At 37.9% G+C, this 20,308-nt stretch overlaps 3 protein-coding genes across 3 annotated transcripts; all 3 read right to left on the bottom strand.

Annotated features, from left to right (window-relative positions):
• Positions 1–117: 117 nt before the first annotated feature.
• On the bottom strand, positions 118–3,882 carry LOC149728906 (D-glucuronyl C5-epimerase B-like). The gene is made up of 7 exons (XM_089887796.1): positions 2,616–3,882; positions 2,430–2,538; positions 2,154–2,299; positions 1,776–1,866; positions 1,371–1,530; positions 1,123–1,282; positions 118–1,034 (listed from the first exon to the last, which is right to left on the bottom strand). The coding sequence occupies exons 1-7, from the start codon at positions 3,069–3,071 to the stop codon at positions 249–251; spliced, it is 1,908 nt and encodes a 635-aa protein (XP_089743922.1). The 5' UTR covers positions 3,072–3,882; the 3' UTR covers positions 118–248.
• Positions 3,883–4,258: 376 nt separating this feature from the next.
• LOC149728904 (uncharacterized) lies at positions 4,259–20,043 on the bottom strand. Its single transcript, XM_089887786.1, has 5 exons — positions 19,408–20,043; positions 8,904–9,488; positions 8,143–8,297; positions 7,724–7,773; positions 4,259–6,325 (listed from the first exon to the last, which is right to left on the bottom strand). The coding sequence occupies exons 2-5, from the start codon at positions 9,474–9,476 to the stop codon at positions 4,935–4,937; spliced, it is 2,169 nt and encodes a 722-aa protein (XP_089743912.1). The 5' UTR covers positions 9,477–9,488; positions 19,408–20,043; the 3' UTR covers positions 4,259–4,934.
• Positions 15,889–19,249, bottom strand: LOC149728905 (transcobalamin-2-like). Its single transcript, XM_089887823.1, has 8 exons — positions 18,736–19,249; positions 18,475–18,676; positions 18,123–18,250; positions 17,715–17,873; positions 17,263–17,503; positions 16,780–16,910; positions 16,192–16,429; positions 15,889–16,133 (listed from the first exon to the last, which is right to left on the bottom strand). Exons 1-8 carry the CDS (start codon positions 18,797–18,799, stop codon positions 15,947–15,949), a joined length of 1,350 nt encoding a protein of 449 aa, XP_089743949.1. The 5' UTR covers positions 18,800–19,249; the 3' UTR covers positions 15,889–15,946.
• Positions 20,044–20,308: the final 265 nt, after the last annotated feature.

The raw sequence follows: 20,308 nt of genomic DNA, 5'->3' as shown, positions 1-20,308 counted from the left end.
TTGCTAAGTAAGGTATAGAAATAAATCTCTAGGCATTACTTTAACCCACAATCTGTATTAAAACTAGTACATATTTCCTTGTAACCGCAGTTGGGAAATCATGAATCAATCATAATGTACCCTGAATTTCACTTTAATTAGTATAACAAAGGTTTACAGAAATATTGTACAAAAACTAGTAAAATATGTAAAAAATGAGGCTTTTGTAAAGGCTGTAATAATACTGAACAGCAAAAAAAACAAACAGATTAGTTGTGTTTTGCAACTTTACCTTTCAAGTACCCTGACCAGTTATTAATAAACTTTTTGAGTACCGGCTCTCTTGAAACAGAGTAAAGCAGAACAAGCTGACTTAAATGAGTAACATGATAACCCCACCTTGCCACATTAGGTGAAGTGTGTAACATAAAGTGCCGTAAATCATAAAATGTATGTGACCCACCATCATATAAAGGAAGCATTGCTGTTAAAGATGTCATGCCATCGTGGTACAACTGGTTCACAAGTTTATAAGTGGCTGAAAGATCAACAGAACTAATTTGCAGACTTACTTTAGGAGGTTCCCCATTTGAACCAAAACCAAATTCATGTTCTAGAAGCGATTTAAAGTCATACAGACCAATAAGGGAATACATAAAACCATTAAGTACAAATGAACTTGGTTTGGTTGGATATTCCTCATACCAGGTGTACGTTTTTAAAAAGGTAGCACGCACACCCCCTTGCTCAGAAGATTTGGTAAACGGCTGTAAAGCACGACTGAGAGCGACTATATATTTAGGGTCATGGAAGACATGGTAGGCTCTTGATAATACAGACATCCCTTGCCCCTGACCCATGGCTGATATCCAACCAGAAGGAATTGCTTCAAAGCCTTCAAGCTTCCGCTCAACATAATTTTTCCACCCTCCAGTTTCCTTGTCTTGGTTTAAATACATCCATTGGCTTGCATCAAAAAATTGGGTCAAGTGTTCAGACGAGGAGAGTGTCACGTTATCAATATAACCACGACCCCTTACAATAAGTCGTGAAACCTGGTAATGTGTCAAGTTACTTCTTAAATATAAAAGAAAAAGATAGCTATTATTTTATTTAAAAACAAAAACGTATCACTGGACTTACCTTTTGAATTACAACTTTCACTTTTTTAGCATGCCTTGTTGTTGAAATACCAATACCTTTCTTTAAATCTGTCAACAAATCCCTTGCCATATGTCTCCAAGTACTACTTGGACCGATTCCGTAATATATATTTGATTTCAAATCATAATCAATGACCAAACTAAGATTTAAAGTCAAAGATAAATTATGTTAGTATCAGTGAGTGAGTAAAATCTGGAACACAGGTAAGGTCACTGTTTGTACAATACCTGTTTGTGATGTAATGAATTGTATATTGTTTCATTTTGTCATTGGTCTCCAAGACAACAGATAAGGAACCATTTGCAACCATTTTTAAATCAAATGACAATATAAACTCCATAGTGTTACCAAGAACAAGGGAGGCCCCACTTCCCAATGGAATAGAATCTAACAAATGCACTCAGTATAATAAAGGGATATGTGTGTGTGTGCAAGTGTAAAAACCAAGTTCTTACTGAATACCATTTTATCACTTTAATTTTAGTAACCCCCTTAAAAACAAACAAACAAACAAACATTGTATGACTGTCACAGAAAATACATTACACAGGTAGGAAACTGAGTTAAAACCATTCATATGCCATGAGTTTGCATTACACTGTTTATTTAAACAAGATACATGTGTGTTTTACCTGGTGTGGTGAATTTAATAACTTGAGAATTCCTTTCAAAATCCTTTTTCTTTTCCACCAAACAATTTTTGTTACTGAAGGTCCACCGGGGCTAAAAATAAAAATACATTAGCACCAAGGCTTGATTTAAGCAATTACAATGACAAGTTTAAACCAAAAAAAGTGGGCATTTTTTGGGATTTTACTAGGAGTTATTTCTCCAATATTAATTAAATCACATTGAAAATTTTGTGTACCGGCACTGCTTTAAACTCTCAGGTAACAAATTTAATGTTCAAACACGATTATTGTTCAAATCAAATGGTATAACATCAAAGTGAAGCTGCATAATATGAAAATACACTGGTTTTAATGCACAAAATATGAATGTGTTTAAACCTGGACAGATTCCTCTGCATTTTCATAAACTTGTTTGGTCGGTGGCTTTTGTGTCATGTGTTTGCTGTAGTGACTCATGCCAAACTGAGCAATCTGGATTCCATAATAGTAACCTTCAATGTGCCACTGCGTTGATAATGGTACCCCTGGATCGAAGTGAAAATGACTGTTATTTTAACAAAGGTTGAATAAAATATGTTTCCTTAGGTTGTAAAATTTACCATTGTATACACAGAGTTTGAGAGTAATACAAACTGTCTTTTTACAATGATATACCTGTAATTCCTGAAATACACTTTACACGATCCCTTGCTTCAACATTAGATGTTTCAAAAGTCATAAAAACACCCGAATAAGTGTAAGGGGTCTTTGGATTGTATACATCCTGCTTAATAGAATACAATTTAAAAAAATAATATTTTAGCTAAATTATCAATATATATATTTAATTTATTTTTGCACCTTGGCATTACTTTGTTGAAATTCAAATCTATCATAACCATCATAGTGTTTCATTTTCCCATAAACATCAAAATAGTTTTGAATAAAATCAAATGGCATGTAGATTTCACTTTTTGAACTTTTTAAGCACTGAACCATTTTCTCATCATTGATTAAACATTGTATAGCAGAAACGGGAACTTGTGAGTCAGTTTGGGGGGGTTCGTCTGGGACAGACAATATTTGTGATGTTTTCAATTCATTTAACCACTGTTGCTTCAACTCATTTAATTTGTCTTTAGAAAGGCTTTCTTCAATACTTTTGACACTCATACCAACTGGCCAGCTTTCACATTGTGGATTGTTGCTTTGATAGAGAATATAGCCAAGAATTGAAAAAACAGCAACCATTAGTAGGAAAATGTGCTTCTGAATGAACATGGCATTCCTTATGTACCGCAAAACTTGCCGAAGCATGTTGGCTATGTAGAAGTCATACAAAACCAATGGAAATATATGCCACTTGGATAGCTTGAATGTACCACAAAACCAGATAAGTCTTTACAGTGAACAGGCCTCTCACAGAAACAATATCTTTGATTTGAATTGTACCATTACCACCTATTTATTTATTATCACAGTAGAACCATTGACACCAAAATATATTATATACCTTGGAGTAAAAGCAGAAAGATTGTATTTCGAAACTGAAGCCTAAATTTTAAATCCAAAATGTTATGGACAATAGACTGAGCTTGTAATAAAAATAACAGTTTTATAGCAACAAGTATAATATTCTACTGCTTTTTAGTTATTATCTTTGAAGTATCATATGCAAAACAGAAAATTTTAATTTTAAAAATTCCTGAGGCCACCTTCCTACTCAGATTAAACTGCAAAATTACTAATCTTACAACACTTAGACACCTATATTAACATCAAACTAGGCACACTCAATAAATTTTGCTACTGACTTGTCTGATTATTTGCTCTATTCCTATGGCTATATAAATACATTAATTATTAAACCTTTCTGTACGAGTTCTTGCTAATTCGGGCCTGTAGGTCGTATCTTCGCTATCGTTCTTGCTGTTTCAGCTCAAACGCTAACCTGTAAAAAAAATTAACTGTTCAAAAAATCTCAAGTATGGCTTAATAGAACTGTTATAAGTATTTTCCAGTACGGACAATGTTTTCGACAGTCGAACTGTTTATTTGTTTGTTACAGACCTATGTTGATTATGCCTGTGTTGTACGCGTGTCGTTTGTTTGACATATCGCTAGATTCCTAGATATTTATTCTAGTAAACCAATGCTGTACAAAACATGACTTTTGTGCAGTTGTGTTTCTTCAACTTGTAGTAGCTTGGCGGTTAATACAGCTCGTGTAAACGGTCGCAAGGTGGTGCGAAGGAGTAAACAGTACGTGAATTCTGGACCGTGGTATTTTTTTGGACAAACCACTAAACCTCATAGGTCATGGTGTTTTGGTATAATCATTAAACATAATATTATACCAGAGATCGCTGCAGCTAATTTGGAAGGGGGGGTCTGCCTATATGCACTCGCTATGCTGTATTATAATACGTTATAAAACGTTTAAAGTTGCCTCTCTATCTGTGCCATATAGCCTAAGTTCTTTTGTTCAAGTATTTCACCACCAGTTTTGCGGTTCTCTATTTTAATCCAAACGTTAACTGCGAAACGTACACGATTATAATGGTACCATTTAACTTATTACGGATGGAATGCAAATACGGTAAGATTACCCCAGCAATTATTGTTGGAGATGGGAAAGCTAATACGCGGTAGCATTTAGGGTGAAGTGTCTATACATATGTATCGGAATGGGCTAAAGTAAAAGCAAGCACACAGCGGCTGGAGAAGCATACGCTTTATACACAAGAAACCATGCACACAAAATGGCAAGATTGGGCATGTTACAACATATAACTGTATATAAGGTAGGCTATATGGAAGCTGGTTCAGTTCGATAATGGTTGGCTAAGTTGCCCGACAAAACGACTGAAGGTCATAAAAGTAAAACAGACACCTTAATAATTCAGTAACTTATATTTTATACAAAGTGGTTGAACATTAGAGAAGGTGTATGTGCAAGATGCTTACATCTCTAAACTAATGTTGCCCTGAGACAGAACACAGTACTGTACAATGGAATGGAACGTGAGAGAACTTAAGTTTATATACACACAAATGATTGAACGCGGAATGCATTGGTTTGGTGCGAGGTTACAACGCATATGGAATGGATACGAAGACTTCAAAGACTGGAATGGACAGATATAGCTCTTTTCAAAGTTCACTTATCAAATCTACAATCTACATGACACATTGCTGTTGTCTGGCAATCTCTTCATTTGTGCCGAGTGAAAGAGGAGATATTGTCGCCGTGCTGCTTACGGGTTTCGACTGGTGGTTTACTGACGGGATATCTTCAATGGAGTTCGCTTGGAGCGAAATAGATTTGCTTGATTCTATCACCACACCACTGTCTATACTCATTGCTTCCACACTTTCCGTATCTGTACCGGAATCTGCCATTGCAGCAGACATTAGCTTACGTTTTTTCAGGTGCTTAATGCACGAGACGTCGTATCTTGGTCTCTCTGTTTCGGAATGGGAAACGCTTTTTTTATAACACGGCGGTTCACTGGCATAATACAGCGGTTCAACAAACTTTAGATGCTTTGGAATCAAGTTGTGCGAGAATGTTTGCTCATGAAAAGATGTGGCTGTACCTGGAAAGGTTAGAACTGGTCGAACTTGAGGTGTGTTGCCTGCGCAATGGGTGTACAACGTGGTACGAGGCGAGAGCAACACCTCTGGTTGTTGGGGCAAATTGACCAGAAAGCCGGGAGGGTACAGAGCAGGTATGTGTGGATGAAACAACTGGCTTGGTTGGCACATTTGGTCGGCAAGTGCTGCTGCGTATTGTTGTTCGAGGAATAATCTGTTGTAATCAAACGCAGGCTGAATCAGATTGCTTTGAGCAGCTGTTAGTGTAGTTAGGGGTGGTGTTCCGATTGTTGGCGGTTTAGATGCATGGCTACTAAGGTTAACCGGGTATTGAGGTAAAGTAGTTGCTTGACGGGTAACGTCATCGTGGCTTGGTTGCACAACTTGTTTAAAGCTTCGATCCAGTCTTGGATCGGAGTCACTTCTTACCGGTCTCTGGCGGTGGAGACCAGAGAATCTTCGCCGATCAGTTTGAACCACTGTTGCGTCAGTACGTGACGAAACGCCAAGGCTTGAGTGTACGCTATCATGGGCAACATCACCGTAGCTCCGTGAAGGTGGCAGTATGTGCTGACCTTCGCTGTAAGTTCGAATTCTTCCGGCAGCCAAAGGAGATCGTCGCTCAAAACTTCTTGCTTTCTGAATTGGCAACTGTTTTCCGCAGGACATCCCTAGTTGGGGGGGCATAAACATTCTTCGGTCTGGGAGAATGGGCACCGCTTTATCACTTTCCGTCTTATCAGATCGAGCCGCAGAACGTTCACAATGTCGCTCGGGCGCTAATTTACTGCAGTCGACAGGCGAGCATGGTCTGGGAACTATGCAATGCTCCCACAATTCTTTGCTTTGTACACCAGAGTAACGAGCCAAAACTTTGTCACAATTCTCACTTTCGGTGTTACTTCCTTCAGATGAGGACGTCGTTTTATTACCAGACGATTCCAAACACGTTGATTCTTCATATTGTCGTTTACCTGTGGAAAGTATAATTGTTAAGCTGTTTACGCCAAACCAGCAAGGTGTTACGAAATCTACATATTTCGCTTAAAAAAACGCTATGGTTAAAGTTCGTATGAATTGAATGTGACATAAGGTTGTACAGTGTACCAAAGGCCACCTTTATTGGCTTGTTTTACAAGTATCTTGGGTACATTGATATATAAGTGATTTAGCTTAAATTACAGATTAAAGCTTTGATTAAACGGCGTTGGTGTATTAGACGTTTATCAGGTATTGGGGCTATATCAGACTGGATTATGGATTGTACTTTTCTCATTACCCTGCCGTTCAAGTTTCTTAATAACGAGGTTTAGAACAAAGCCGTAGTTCTTAGCGGTGTCAAGATTTTGTCAAGAGCATTATATTGTTGCGTCCGGCGAGCGGAATTGTACGCAACTGTGGCTGAAACAAAAAACGACTACGAGATGTAAAAATGGACATTTGATACAGATGAGCCGATAATTAGATCTCTGCTAAGTGAGATAAGAAAATATCCCGTTCTACGCTGAGAGTCGGTTAATGGAAACGCCGATGTGTCCACCGCACTCATTATGGGATCATAAAGGATAATGCATCTAGATGCTTGTCGCTAGAGCTCGCCATTATTTTCAATCCCCGTGCTGTCTTGTTTTTCAACGATAATGGCACGATAATGGCACTGTCCACGGACATGGGCCGAAACAAATTAAATTTGAAAACTAGTCACGCAAGTTTGGCTCGTCGTTGCTCGTGGACTAATACCTAATATAGGCCTCGTAATAACACACTGCGGGTGCCGGACAGCTAAAACAATATGAATTGTTTATTTTAGACGCCGTCACTTCCCAACAATTATCGGAAATTGTTGTGTTTTTAATAATACTCTTTAACTACTAACTTTATAGCAAGGTTTCATGATATTTTTATCAATATATATCTTTGATTATTCGCTTATGCATCGCACACTCGTCTTTTTATTAACAAAGACGAAAAAAGCCATTCTGGTTTCCGAGCTGTCTCAACATGGAAAGTATATATATCGGTTGAACCGCCTTTTAAACAAACTTTTCTATGATCAGCATATACGTGACATTCTCGAAATGAAAATGGCGAACTTTAGTGGAGTGGCTTTCACCAAGGAATAGGGCTGTAGTACATTTAAATTTTTTTTACCCGGTAAATATAGGGTAACAGTGAACAGATCATATACCCAACGACGACTATAGTCCGTATAACCCAAAAAGTTTCGATTTTTAATAAAGGCTGGGCAGCATCTTTATACCAAATGCTATATAGGCGTCAGCTTTACGATGATACATACACCGCACCAATATTCCACAACCAACAATTTCAATAAAACCTCGAAACCACAGAGCTTCAAATGACAAGCTTACCGGATTTCACACTTTGGCTCACGGCGGTCGATTCGGGATCTTCGATTGGTCTATAACGCAAATAAACAATTTCAAAATAAATCGATAACATACCAATAATGTCACACGGTTAGCGCTGTGTGTGCAATAAAGGATATCTGGAAAATTAGAAAATAGAGTTTTTACCAAACACCTATTTCATTTGTTAAATAACTCTTGTATTTATAGAAACCACACTTAGACAGGATGCATTTTATAGTTTTAAAAATTGCGTTAAAATATATGTATTTTTAGTGGGTAAAAGTTAGCAGAATGTTGTTGCGTTTGTATCGAAAATACATTTTTGGGTGCCGAGATTCTCTGTGTAATGCAAAATAAACAATAGGTATTTAATATTAGGCCCGGAGACCATTGTATATTTGTATGTTTGTAACAATTACCTGTATAAATGAGGATTTGGGTTTCCTTTGGTTTTCTCTCCGGACCGCCGGCGCGAAAAGCGAGCAGGAGGTTTTATATTTGATCTTTTTGCCTTGGATTTCCATGTTGGTTCTTTCAGCATTACGTACATACAGGCTTTGATGACGTCATGAACCTTTTGACAGATTAGATTTTATTATTTTTATATTTTCCATTACTTTGTATGTAAAATAGAGTATACCGACTCAAATATACAATATTCTGAAAGCACCCTACTTATTGTAACGCTATATTGTCCGTGAAATTTAAACGCTGTTTACGCTTGAAATCAGTCTAAAAACTAGGTATGGTTTGTGGGCTGAAGCCGCATTACAACGAACATTTCTCATTACGTTGCAAAACCTGTTGTCTCTTTCTGTTTCGTTTGTTCGAATCCGCCGTTTTCTTTTGACTTTGTTGCAACTTTGTTTTTTAAATTTATCCGCGGGGTTAGGACAACTGACAGTATATACACGTAGCACACATGGTGATCTTATATAAATACGACTTGCGCTGTTTTAGTGTATCGTTTTTATAAGGAAATTCGTTAAAGGGTGCATTATTTATCTTTCCATAGTTGTTGGTTTTAAAAACGCGACATGAAACCGGAACTTATATGAACAATAATGCTCAATTTTTTAATATCGAGCCAACTTTTATGGGAATATGGGTCTAATTCCTAGTTCCTTTGCCGTGTATCAAACGTCGCAATATTGGGGCTAAACTTAATAGACCTACTTACTTGGAGCAAGCATGACATTAGTAAAAGGTCAACGATATTTTCTTCGGTAATGCACAGCTCGATCGTGTACATGTAATCTAACAGTTGACCAAAAATAATCGGGTTGAATCCTGGGAGCGAAATGGTTTGTCTCCTTCGGAGACACTTAGCTGCAAAGGAGCGAGACTTTGGAGAAGGTGGAAGAATGGGAGAAGTCGGAGGACTCGGGATCATCTTGACTGAGATTGATCTTCCGTAGTGAGATTCGGAGACCGTTTTGCGTCTTCTTTTTGCTGGGGGCATCGGATGAAAGAGTTTTTCATCCAGAGATCTTTGACCAATTAGCGTTGATGTTGATTCTTTTAATTTCTCGTTAAAGAAGCCGCTACAAGCCGCGAGAATTGCTTTATGAGCTAACAATAGTTCGCCTTCGACTTCAAGAGCGACGTCACAAGTGGAATTTTCTGTGTGTCGTCGCTGTGTGTCCAGCTGCTCCATTACTTCACCAATGTGGCATTTGGACTTCAAGATATATTTTTTCTTATCACACATGATAACAGCTCCTTCCTTCGACTTTCTTATGTCATGTAACATAGTCTGTATTGTCTAGAAATGGAAATAATAGAGGTTTTACAATATGTTTTACCTTACGACTTTAAAACAACGTGGTTTTGCGTATTTTATATTTCATAGTAAAGTTAAATCTAACCAAAATTTGCTATGTAAACTAACGAAGCCACAGTCGGTCTGACATCGTAATATATATATACTGGGCATATGACCTAGTAATAAAGTGCTCCTGTCTGGCAGCTTTCCCGAACTATATGTAAATGACTTTCGCGGAAGAACATTTAGCAACACTGCACACAACAGAGTGGTCGAACTTGAATAGCGAAACACGCGTGGAACGCAGCATAACAGCAATCGACGGACGAAAAAGTCCGTAATCGTTCGTATATATCTCTCTCACTCTCCAGGCACTTGTAGTAAAATTGTGACGTAACAACATGGGGAGAGTCGCTGCGATCGCCTACACTACGTCACAAGATCCGAGAAAACTGCAGCGCGCGCGACACGGGCAAATTTCCGCGCCTCAGGGTTAATTTATTCCGATGGTGCCAACGGTCTTGTGCATGAAATTGAGTCATTCCTAAACGGCGTGGAAAATATTTTCGAGCGAGCTTAAACCGTGTGGAATCGTTGTAAACATTTCCGAAAATCTTCAAGAAAATTTTCGACATGACGACACGTGACTGAGATTACTGGTCAGTCACGTGGTTAACCTATTACGGATCCTATTGGCTCATTCAGAAATATTTTGGAGCTCGGACGCTAATGGTAAAAATACTAACAAGTACGGAACATTTAACGGCTCATGTTCTGCGAGAAACAAAAATTCCCTCTTATCGACACAACCCGCACCCTGTTAAACTAATGTAGATTTTAATCGGCCAATATACATAGAACGTCGCTTCTACTATCTTTTCCAGTTTATTATTTCCCGGTTTAGCAAGAAAAACTGAACACATTTAACTAACTAACGTATAACGACACATCACGACTTTATAAGATGAAACCCATTGACCCAATCCGACGGACCAAGATAGATTTTACGCCCTAACCTCACGACACGATAAAGTCTTTGTCTATGTATCTAATACCGCTACCCAACATTTTCTAATACCACATACCAGTTTACGGTAAAACTTTTGAGTTTAGAATCTCAACCAAAGTTACGTGGCTTCATTATAAACCTAAACCGGTTTGTGACTCTCTTGAACCGAGCATTGAATCATTAAGTGCCATTCAATATGGTACGCTTAGGTTTTAGTATCTAATTGGCAAGTTATACGAGCGCCATTTACATGTTATTGAACTTAAACGACCTTGAGTCAAAACAACTATATTTGTGCGCGGTGATGACAGTTCTTGCATGGATGACGTCAGGGCGAAACTCTATGTTGTATAATTTCTTGTGGCAAGACCGCCAAACACAAACTTGTGCACCAAAACGTTATATTCTGCATGTTTGCAAACTAAACTGTAAAGTTGCGATGACCGCGTTGCCGTGTAGCGGGATCACGCTACAAAAATAGAAAAGTATGTTCCACGGTTCACCCCACGACGCCTAATACAACATTATAAAAATGCTTCATAAAAACAACGTCTGTGTGTGAACGACGTAAATTATGTATTGGGTAAAATTTAATTGTTTAAAACACGATCAGGAAGTATATGGGATTTGGGTGCAAACAGTATCCCATTTTACCCCACAGTACTATATGATGCTTGTTAACATTTCTTTTTAAACCCTTATAACCCCGGCCTTCTGATAAACAGTGGTTGCATTCAAGGTGCATTTGAGGGCCTGTAGGCTAATGACACGATAACCACATTTGTTCACGGAAGTAGCTACCATGTCCTCTGCTGCCATCAACAAGAATCAAGCATTTGTGACCGCCGAGAAACGCCCTTGTTGATATTGAACTTAGATTCAAGCACACATCAACTGTGTTCATGACTGGAGATGTTATTGTAACGGCGGATCATGTAGAATTCGAAAGTAATTCAATTTATAAGAAGACTTGCTAGACGTAAGCAAATACGATTGCGGTCAGCAAACGGAATTCTTCAACTAACTAGTCCGCACCAGCAGCTTAGCGGATGTCGTGGTACGTAGCATATACGCGTTGGCCACCGAAAATGAGCCTAAAATTCGTAAGTTTCAAGGCCATCATGTTTCAGAAAGAGCTAAAGCGCTTGTCATAATTAAGCACTATGACGTAACAACAAGCGACAAAGGTGGGGTGTGTCGTGGGCGCGAGAGGCGGATTGTGGCCAATCACGCAAGGTTAAATTTTCTTGACAAACAAGGTTTCCCCGGGGCGTTTGTTTTTCTTGGATTCGAACCTTGTCGCACGTTTAAAGCGGAATTATTAAGCCATGAATACGATATTGCCACTAAATGTGCCAAAATTAAATACACGCGTGCACCCTAATTTCTGGAAGCATTTATAAACGGCTACAGTTTAAAATTTTAAACAATATTTTTTCGACAGCATAAAAAAACCTATATAACATACTGTGACGTCACAGAGAATCATCAACTAGCCATAGGCCATGACCTTTAGCACCAACACAAATTTATCAAATTTTTTATTCATGTTGCGCATAAGACGACGTGCGATAAATCATGGGATTCAAACACTATTGAGTCGAATTTTGGGTAGAAGTTCAACTATTCGGCCACGATCTTTTCGAGTCACTGTTCACTTGTAAAGCAGGTTCGCCCGGATAGTTCGGTATTTTAGCTTATCTGGCGTCGTGTTTGCTGCTGTTACTCCGTGTTTGTGATTTGCGTGATGCTACAATAAGCAACTCGAAATGCTAATTTGGCTGCGGGATTTCCCAATACAACATTCTTGTGGTTGGGCAAAATATTAAACTAAACAGTCGACATAAGGACCTCGTATATGATACTGTGTGTTTACACTGTATTAAACCTATGGTAGGGTGGGGTAAGATGGGTTTCCCGTTCCATATATATGTAGTAAACAAAGAATATTTACGGATTATATAACCGTAGCCTCACGACCGTGGAAAGGCTTTGTTAATTGTTCAAAACACGACCAGGAAATATATATTTTAAGTGCTAACAGTATATATCCCATCTTACCCCACAGCAGTGCTATATGAAAAATATTTATGGATACGCACATACTGGTATATAAAACATGTTTCCCACATGACGTATTGCATCAGATATATGCGGCGAAATCAGTCACGATATAAAAATTTATAAATCACGAGTGCTAAGACCATTGTTACGTCATATTGAGATGACAATGACTCATCTAGATTGCTACTCACGGGTTCAAACGAATTCGGAAGTCGGTTTTAATTCCCTGAGTCATCCTAATCACACGGGTATATTAACCGGAAAAACAAAAATGCTGCGGTTATGGGATTCTTAATTAATTCTAACTTGCTCAACGAAAGTTTGTCTATTTAATCTACTGTTTTTCACTTTTTGTTTATTTATACGTAAACAAACATCTTTGTTTATTAAATACGGCATTACACACATAAATCTACGCAAAACGGAAGAAAAATCACCGCAACAGAACGAGACTTTTTCTTATATATGAACTCAGGGTATATATACTTATATTTGTTGACTGCTATTTCCAACATTAGTTAACATTAATTCATATAGTACTGTGGGGTAAGATGGGATACCGTTAGCACTCAAGTCCCATATTTCCTGATCGTGTTTTAAACAAACATCGCTATTATATAGAGTAGCGAGGTTACGGTTATATATGTTTTTTAACATTATTTGCTTACTACCACATGGGAAGGGAAACGAGAAAAACATGTCCCATCTTACAGGCAATTCCTATAAATAAAAAGATTCATAAAAGTGTTCATATTCACTTAGTCATAGTAACTTTCAAGCCTTTATTGTAACTTTACTTTAACAACACATGCGTTTTACTGGTTTCCCGCATTTTACTGGTTTCTTGAATTAAAAACACATGCGTTTTACTGGTTTCCCGCAATACTTCTTCTTGCGGGTTTAAAACCGCACTTCCTATTTAAAGTAAGTATATATTTAAATCGATATTCATAGCGAAATGTATATATATAGCTCTAAATTTATTTAAAGTCCTATGGCGGTCATGGGGATACTCGTGCATGTTTGTATAGTTTATATGTCTTATGTGGGCTTTTTCCACGAAGTATATACCCAAAAGAGGCTTATTAGCAAATATATGTTACGCACCAACTTTTCGTTAAAATCTTGCACAGAATTAGAACCGGATTTTTTAAACCGTGACTTCCGAAACTATAAGTTAATTCAGGCGAAAAGGCAATTAAATTTATTGCGATTTGGTTTTAAAATACCTTGAATTCTATTCTGGTAAATTTGAAATATTTGGCGGGCATCCGGGACAGCGTTCCGGTGGGTTACACGGCTGAAATCCGGCTCCGCAAGAAATTGTACAGAACTCGTACAATACGACATGAGCATTGCTGTAAGAGCATCATTGAATCGGATTATTTTTTATTAAATCCGCGTAGATGGGTGAACGCCAATTCCGAGCAATAAGTCGGTTTGAAACATACGGATCGAATCAAGTTAATATTCCGTTCCGAATTAAGGTTCTAATTGAACATTGGCCAGCAGTTAACACGCAGCGAGCGACCCATCAAGTTTAACCTGTTTCACAAACTAAATGCGGTGTAGCTTCGTAATTGCTAACCGGATGACTGACATTATTTTCTAATTTACATCACGGTTAACTTTAATTGGACCGCTAAACATGGCTTCAATTTCAGTGCGTTTTAATTTGGTTTTGATTCCGATCATAATATTGAGTTGAGATTAATTGACAAAAATAGATGAAACTTTTGTTGACTCCTGTTTATCTAATTAAGAAAGTTTCTCGTCACGTTGACGAAAATGAAAAATACACAAACATGTTATTGTGTCGAAGACCATGGAGTATTTTTCTTGGAATGTTTGATTGAGAAATGACTTTCGTATTTGTCTTCTTATACTTGCAACTCCTACTATGTCTTGTTCTGCAGAACTGACTTAAAATTCCAATTTCTTGGAAATCATAATTGATGTGGTGTTGTGGCGTATTAAGCTTGCCAGCTCCGGACAAGGTTTCTGGTCGGGGAATTACGCTTAGGAATATAACGTCACCATAATCCGTATCTACATAAGTATCATCGGGTAATTTACAAGCGTTATTTTAGGCTCGGAGGAAAACAGGAGTTATTTGTTTGTGATTTTTTATCCCACTATTATTTGGAAAATATAATTGTTTTGGTTTGAAAACCTCATTTTTGTTTGGCTTTTAGAAAGGGTTTTTACAGTTTTATTAAATGTTTACTGTATAAACGGGACAAATCTTTAAAATTATATATAAAAATATTTTATTATTAGAAAAAAGGTTGTTCAATAAGAGAAAATTAGAGTTAATTCAGAAAACATTATATTTTAAAGTTACTGAATAATATTTTATCACTGCAAATAACGTGGGTAATTTTCTTGTTATTGTTACATAGGCAAAAATACATTAAAATCGACCTAACGAAAATTTTAAATGTCGGTGTTAGATTATAGTGGGTTGTAGTAATGTCTATGATAGGTCGTGGTAGTAAAATATGTTGAAAACTACTGATTTGTGGCAATGAAGTTTAGATATGCTTCGGGTTTAATCACGTTTTACGGCTCAGTATTAACATCAAGTACTTTGACCTGTGCGGTAGCATGGAGCTGATTGCCGCGCACCATAATTAGAATAATTAACTATAATTACGAGCACGGAGCTACCTACGAATGAAATTAGCCCGTCCATCTGCGAAGCGACTATCGCGCATACTCTATGACGTCACAATGACTGGATCGAGATTAAATGTTTAATAACCACCAGGTTAATTCGAATCTAATCAATTTAACCATTACTTGCCACCTTGCGGGCTTCGGGAACCCGCAAGAAACTTTTTCCACTTGGTTATACATTGTATGGCGGTTAAGTTTTTGTTTTAAAATCGCTTTTAATTGCTCCTTGCGATAAAGTAGCGATGCCCGCCCGGATTCCTGCATTCAGTTCGCCCATTGTAATTACCTCGTATTACAAAGTATATAAACGACGACCGGTTGAACCAGCGACGGAGTTTTCTGCCGAATCGTCCAAACCACACTTGCCACTATGAGGCTGCGGAAATTCCACGCGCACGCCCACCGCGAGTCCTGGCTTTTGATCCACATCGTCTATACTGCTTATCAGTGTTAACTAAAAGCAGTCATGGCATATTTACCTGCAATTTTCGCTGTGCGTGTGTTAACTGGGTTACAGTAATGACTAAAACAGCACATTCGCGCATAACCCCTAATTTTGTTGCCAGCAACAGTCGCAAAGCCGACCGGTCGGCTCCAAAAACGCCAGAAATGGCGATTTTAAAATCAGATACCAGTTCTACAGCAAAGTGCTTTTAATGTTCATTGTATTTATAGTAAAATGAGCATTTGTAGCCTTTGAACAAAACTACCAGGTCGCCAATTTAAGCGCAATGTGCTCGTCATCGGAAGGCCGGTATGTGCTGACACCTGTCGGCAAAAAAGAACCAGAACTACCATCCACTAGAGCCCAATATTCTCGTTTGTTAGGATTAGCACGTACGCCATTGACAGAAACAAGCATTGCACCCCAGGCTGTATTTAGCGTTTCAAACCTAAAACAAAACATAATAAATTTGATTGTATCTCTCCAGTATAAATTATACTACTTACTCTATGTCTGTGTTGCATTGAGCTTGTTGGAGAACCTGCAGTAATGTATTATCCTTCTCCACATTGGGAACCTCAATTACATTATACGGGACTTGGTTTGTGTCAGGAGTTATAACTGAAAGTCGGACATTGATTCGAACTTTAAAGAATTCTTGGAAAAAGTTTCCAAGTTGAAAGTCATTGCAGCTATGTACCAAACTAGTGACATCGGCAGGTTGATATTGGTCAGGAATCGGGTCTGGATAAAAAATGGAGTTTTGACTAAAGAGGAATGTCGTATACAAGTAAATGCAAATAGTAGAATAAAATGTTTTGGCGATTTTTGTTAAATTGTTTTCATGTGAACGTGTATATACATCTATAGTTTATATAGTACAGTGGGATAAAATAAGAACATTGATTATGTCCCATATTTCCCAATCATGTTTTATATAATTAAGAACGGCCTATTAGAGTCGTTTTTTACATCCAAATGGGATAAAAACTTGGATTTTGTTAAACCTTACTTTTTATTAGGTTGTTATAACTGATTCAGTTACTCTGAACAATACAACAATTAAAATTAGTTTAAAATACACATTAAATTACCTGGTGTTGGACAAGTAACATTTCCCATCAACGACAACACGCTGTTCCCATTCAAAGCGGGAAGCATTTGCGCAACTGCTGCTGAAAATTCCTCGGCCAACGGTTGTCGTAACATGCTTTCCACGACGTGACTATAATGTGGAATAATATATAAATATATTATGTGTTTCACAAATTTGTTCGGTTGACACCAGCATGCATTAAAATATAGCGGGTTGGAGTAAGATAGTCCATTTTTTTATTCTCTTGTATCCTTCTATTTGGTAGTAAATATAGAATATTACAGAATCATATAACAGTAGCCCAGCGATTCTCAAGGAGCATTGTATATTAGGCGTTGGTATTGGGCAAGACACTGATGGGCCAACTCGGGCATAAAATCCCAGGTACTAAGGCGCGCCACACTGTAGGATCTTATCCACGTATAGTAAAATGTAAAAAAGAGAAAACAGGTTGGTAGAAATACGAAGATAATAGAGTTACCTGCAGTATTGTATATTGGAGTTCCCATCTCTGTTTGCTTCCTTTAGCGCTAAGAGGGCACCAGGAGTGGAATATTTGTTTCCAAACCAAACGTTGTTTCTTTCAGAAATAACTGACCGACCAAGAAATACAATCGCTTTTTGAATCGCGAGGTTTACTTTAGATGCCAATATCGGAGTGTCGGCAACTTCATTTCGGTCTCGGACGCAAGACAATGCCAACAGAGCCATTGACGTGACGTCTGTGAAAGTATTTTTTTACACACTCAACAGAAACCAGTCAAAGGTTGGAACTGGTTAATCCCTAGTTAAACTTTTTATCGGTGTAATAAATCAAGCAACAGCATTCAAAGAAAAAGGGGGAAATCAAAAACCGGTTTTAATAAGCTAAATTAACACTACGAAAATTAGTCCACTCTCTAAGTTTCGCATAAACCAAATAAATATCGTTACCGACAGAGGAAGAATGTCCAAAGCTTCCGTTCATGTTTTGATATTGAATCAATTTTGACAGGTGTATTGGAACAATGGAATCACCCAACACACATTGAGCTTGAAATCCAAGCGCGAGTTGGTACCAATGTGATCTCGGTTTGCTGTTGAGTGTCCCATCTGGACATGCATAATGTTAAAGTTTAGCTTACAAACCAAACATTATATTTAAATACCCCGATCGTGTTTTAAACAATTAACAATAGTCTATATGGGAGTCGTGAGAATGCAGTTTTATATTTATTTGAAATTTTTTTGTTTACTACCAAGTGGGACGAGAAAATAGAATTAAAAGTTGTTCCATCTTCCCCCACCCTACTAACATTAAAATACAATAAAAGTCAGTTATAACACAATATATTCATTGACTTTGCGAACGAAACTCGGCCGACATTGCTTGTTGTACAAGTTGCATAACATTTATTCCTCTGAAATTCGTCGGATCTTCACAGATCGCTTTCAATGCCATCGCATACAATGCAAGTTTCCCAACGTTTCTGTAAAGTGAAGTCATTTAAACTGTCGGCAACGTCTTATTAAAACCACTAGTGATAAAAACAGAAAAAAAACTATTTTGGGTTTAGCAGCCACGCTTTCTAATGAATACTTTTTACAGTGGTTTAGGGATTTAACAGCAAAACGACAGTAGTTAAAATACCTTATGGATAAAAGCGTCGGTTAATATATTTGCGGTTGATCCCAAACACTTTCAAATACCTACCTGTTGGATTGGGAGCCAATCTCTGTTTCTATCTTACTCAAAGTCATGTTCAACCCGAATATTGAGCCGGGTCGTCCAAGTTGTAAACCAAGCACAGCCTGTGGTGTATTCACCCAACCCCATTCCTGGTTCCGCAGCGCCATCAGGCGGTCAATGCCCTCGTTGATTTTCGCCTCAATCACAGCACTAGGTGGCCCTCCATCTATAAAACGTCGGTCTGGTGGTTATACGGCGCATGCGCATAAATCACACAATACGTACCACACACAGTTTGACAGCTTGCTGAGTTGACCAAAAGGCAAACGAACAGATACAAAACATTCATTTCTTGCGGGATTTAATTTATTCTATTCTAACTTTAAAAAGTCTGGAATTTTTTTTTAACTTCCTTTAATAAATTTACACATTCTTCATTGTGTCTGTCATAATACCAAGTATTTCTTCATAAACTTTCTCACAGACACTAAATTATTCCTGTTTATCTCTCTGCATGTAAACAGTTCATGCAACCTGGCGACGCAGCGCGTGCAGCTGATTCCCTGAGTGCGCGTCAATAATTGACACAAACACCTTTGTCAGCACTGATTGAGATTATGGCGCAATCGTCACGGTTCGGTGGTGACGAGTGTTTAAATAAAGAGTCCAATCAACAAACGCTCGAAGCAAAAAGTTTCCAAACCGGAAAATGTCAAAGCATATAGACCGCATTGATTGCAAACACGTTTTCTAGCGGTGTATACACATAGGTTTATCTAAAACCTTTTGCGCGACCAATCTCACTCAATAGTAATCTTCCTAAAGCCCAACCAACATAACTTAAAACACACGCCTTTAGATGACTAAACATGATTAAATGTGCATGGGCAAGCGAAACCAAAGCAAGAAACAATAGTCGTGGTTTCGCTTACTCTGCCGATTGGAACACGAACTCACCAGGTCATCATACGTTCATCACATTTTCATGATCCAAACATCCATACAGCAGATGCTGGAGACGTATTTCCATCACATTAGATGTACTTCAAAATTATCAAAACTCACTCGTAATTTGCATAGAACGATAAATTATATAAAACCTGGACATAACACCAGATTCTGAACTTACTTTAATAACTTTGCTATACAGTATGCATGTAACAGTTTTAATTGAACTCTGGTACTCTAACGTCTAAATATCATGCACAAGTCAAGTTCTTGTGACAAGACTGTCAATCTTTTCTACGCATGACTTCAGTTAACAACTGACTATAGTATAGCACAGCGGATCGTTAATTACGTGCACGTTGCCGCTTCGAGTAATTTGCAGTATCCAGCAGCGGCTTTTCAGCCAATGGCATCAAGAGCATGTTAAGATTACTGTCGGTTCAAGCAATTATCGTTATAAGAGTCTTGCCCAGGAACACACACGTCGTCGAGTTGTGGCAACATCGGGTGTTTAATCCAGTATTTCTTAATGTATTTCACGTCACGCTCCGAAAATTCAAATGCTTTATATTAAGTGCAAACATGATTTAAAATCTACGAAATAAATTCACTTGACGCGGTTGTACGCTTGTGAATATATCACATATACTTGCGTACTAAACTGAACCTTTACCTAACTTAAAATCAACATTCGTAACTCGCAAGCAAGTTCCCGATCCTATAACATTGTGCCTTAAATGAATAAATGAATGAAGCCTATTTACCCTCACATGGCGGACAACAACGGAGCTTATAACACTGCTGTCATGTTTCATAAATCTCGTACCCGCTTACGTGTTATAATGAACGTTCTGAATAAATCTGACTATTCTAAAGTCACTGATAAAATCCAAGAGTCGTAACTTGACGT

This window comes from Ciona robusta, chromosome 11 (genome assembly GCF_009617815.1).
Source record: "Ciona robusta chromosome 11, ASM961781v2".
In the NCBI taxonomy this organism is placed as follows: domain Eukaryota; kingdom Metazoa; phylum Chordata; class Ascidiacea; order Phlebobranchia; family Cionidae; genus Ciona; species Ciona robusta.
This window is presented reverse-complemented; position numbering and strand designations above follow the sequence as displayed.

Excerpts from the sequence above, each read along its gene's own strand:
- LOC149728906 (XM_089887796.1), bottom strand. The coding sequence starts at position 3,071 with ATGCTTCGGCAAGTTTTGCGGTACATAAGGAATGCCATGTTCATTCAG. Across the intron at positions 2,300-2,429 it reads GTGTATTTCAGGAATTACAG|GGGTACCATTATCAACGCAG; the intron begins GTATATCATTGT and ends ACTTCGATCCAG. Across the intron at positions 1,867-2,153 it reads ATGCAGAGGAATCTGTCCAG|CCCCGGTGGACCTTCAGTAA; the intron begins GTTTAAACACAT and ends TTTTATTTTTAG.
- LOC149728904 (XM_089887786.1), bottom strand. The coding sequence starts at position 9,476 with ATGTTACATGACATAAGAAAGTCGAAGGAAGGAGCTGTTATCATGTGT. Across the intron at positions 8,298-8,903 it reads TAATGTCATGCTTGCTCCAA|GTTCATGACGTCATCAAAGC; the intron begins GTAAGTAGGTCT and ends ATCTGTCAAAAG. Across the intron at positions 6,326-7,723 it reads GAGCCAAAGTGTGAAATCCG|GTAAACGACAATATGAAGAA; the intron begins GTAAGCTTGTCA and ends TACTTTCCACAG.
- LOC149728905 (XM_089887823.1), bottom strand. The coding sequence starts at position 18,799 with ATGAATGTTTTGTATCTGTTCGTTTGCCTTTTGGTCAACTCAGCAAGC. Across the intron at positions 18,251-18,474 it reads ATTGGCTCCCAATCCAACAG|AAACGTTGGGAAACTTGCAT; the intron begins GTAGGTATTTGA and ends TTCACTTTACAG. Across the intron at positions 16,911-17,262 it reads TCCAATATACAATACTGCAG|TCACGTCGTGGAAAGCATGT; the intron begins GTAACTCTATTA and ends TCCACATTATAG.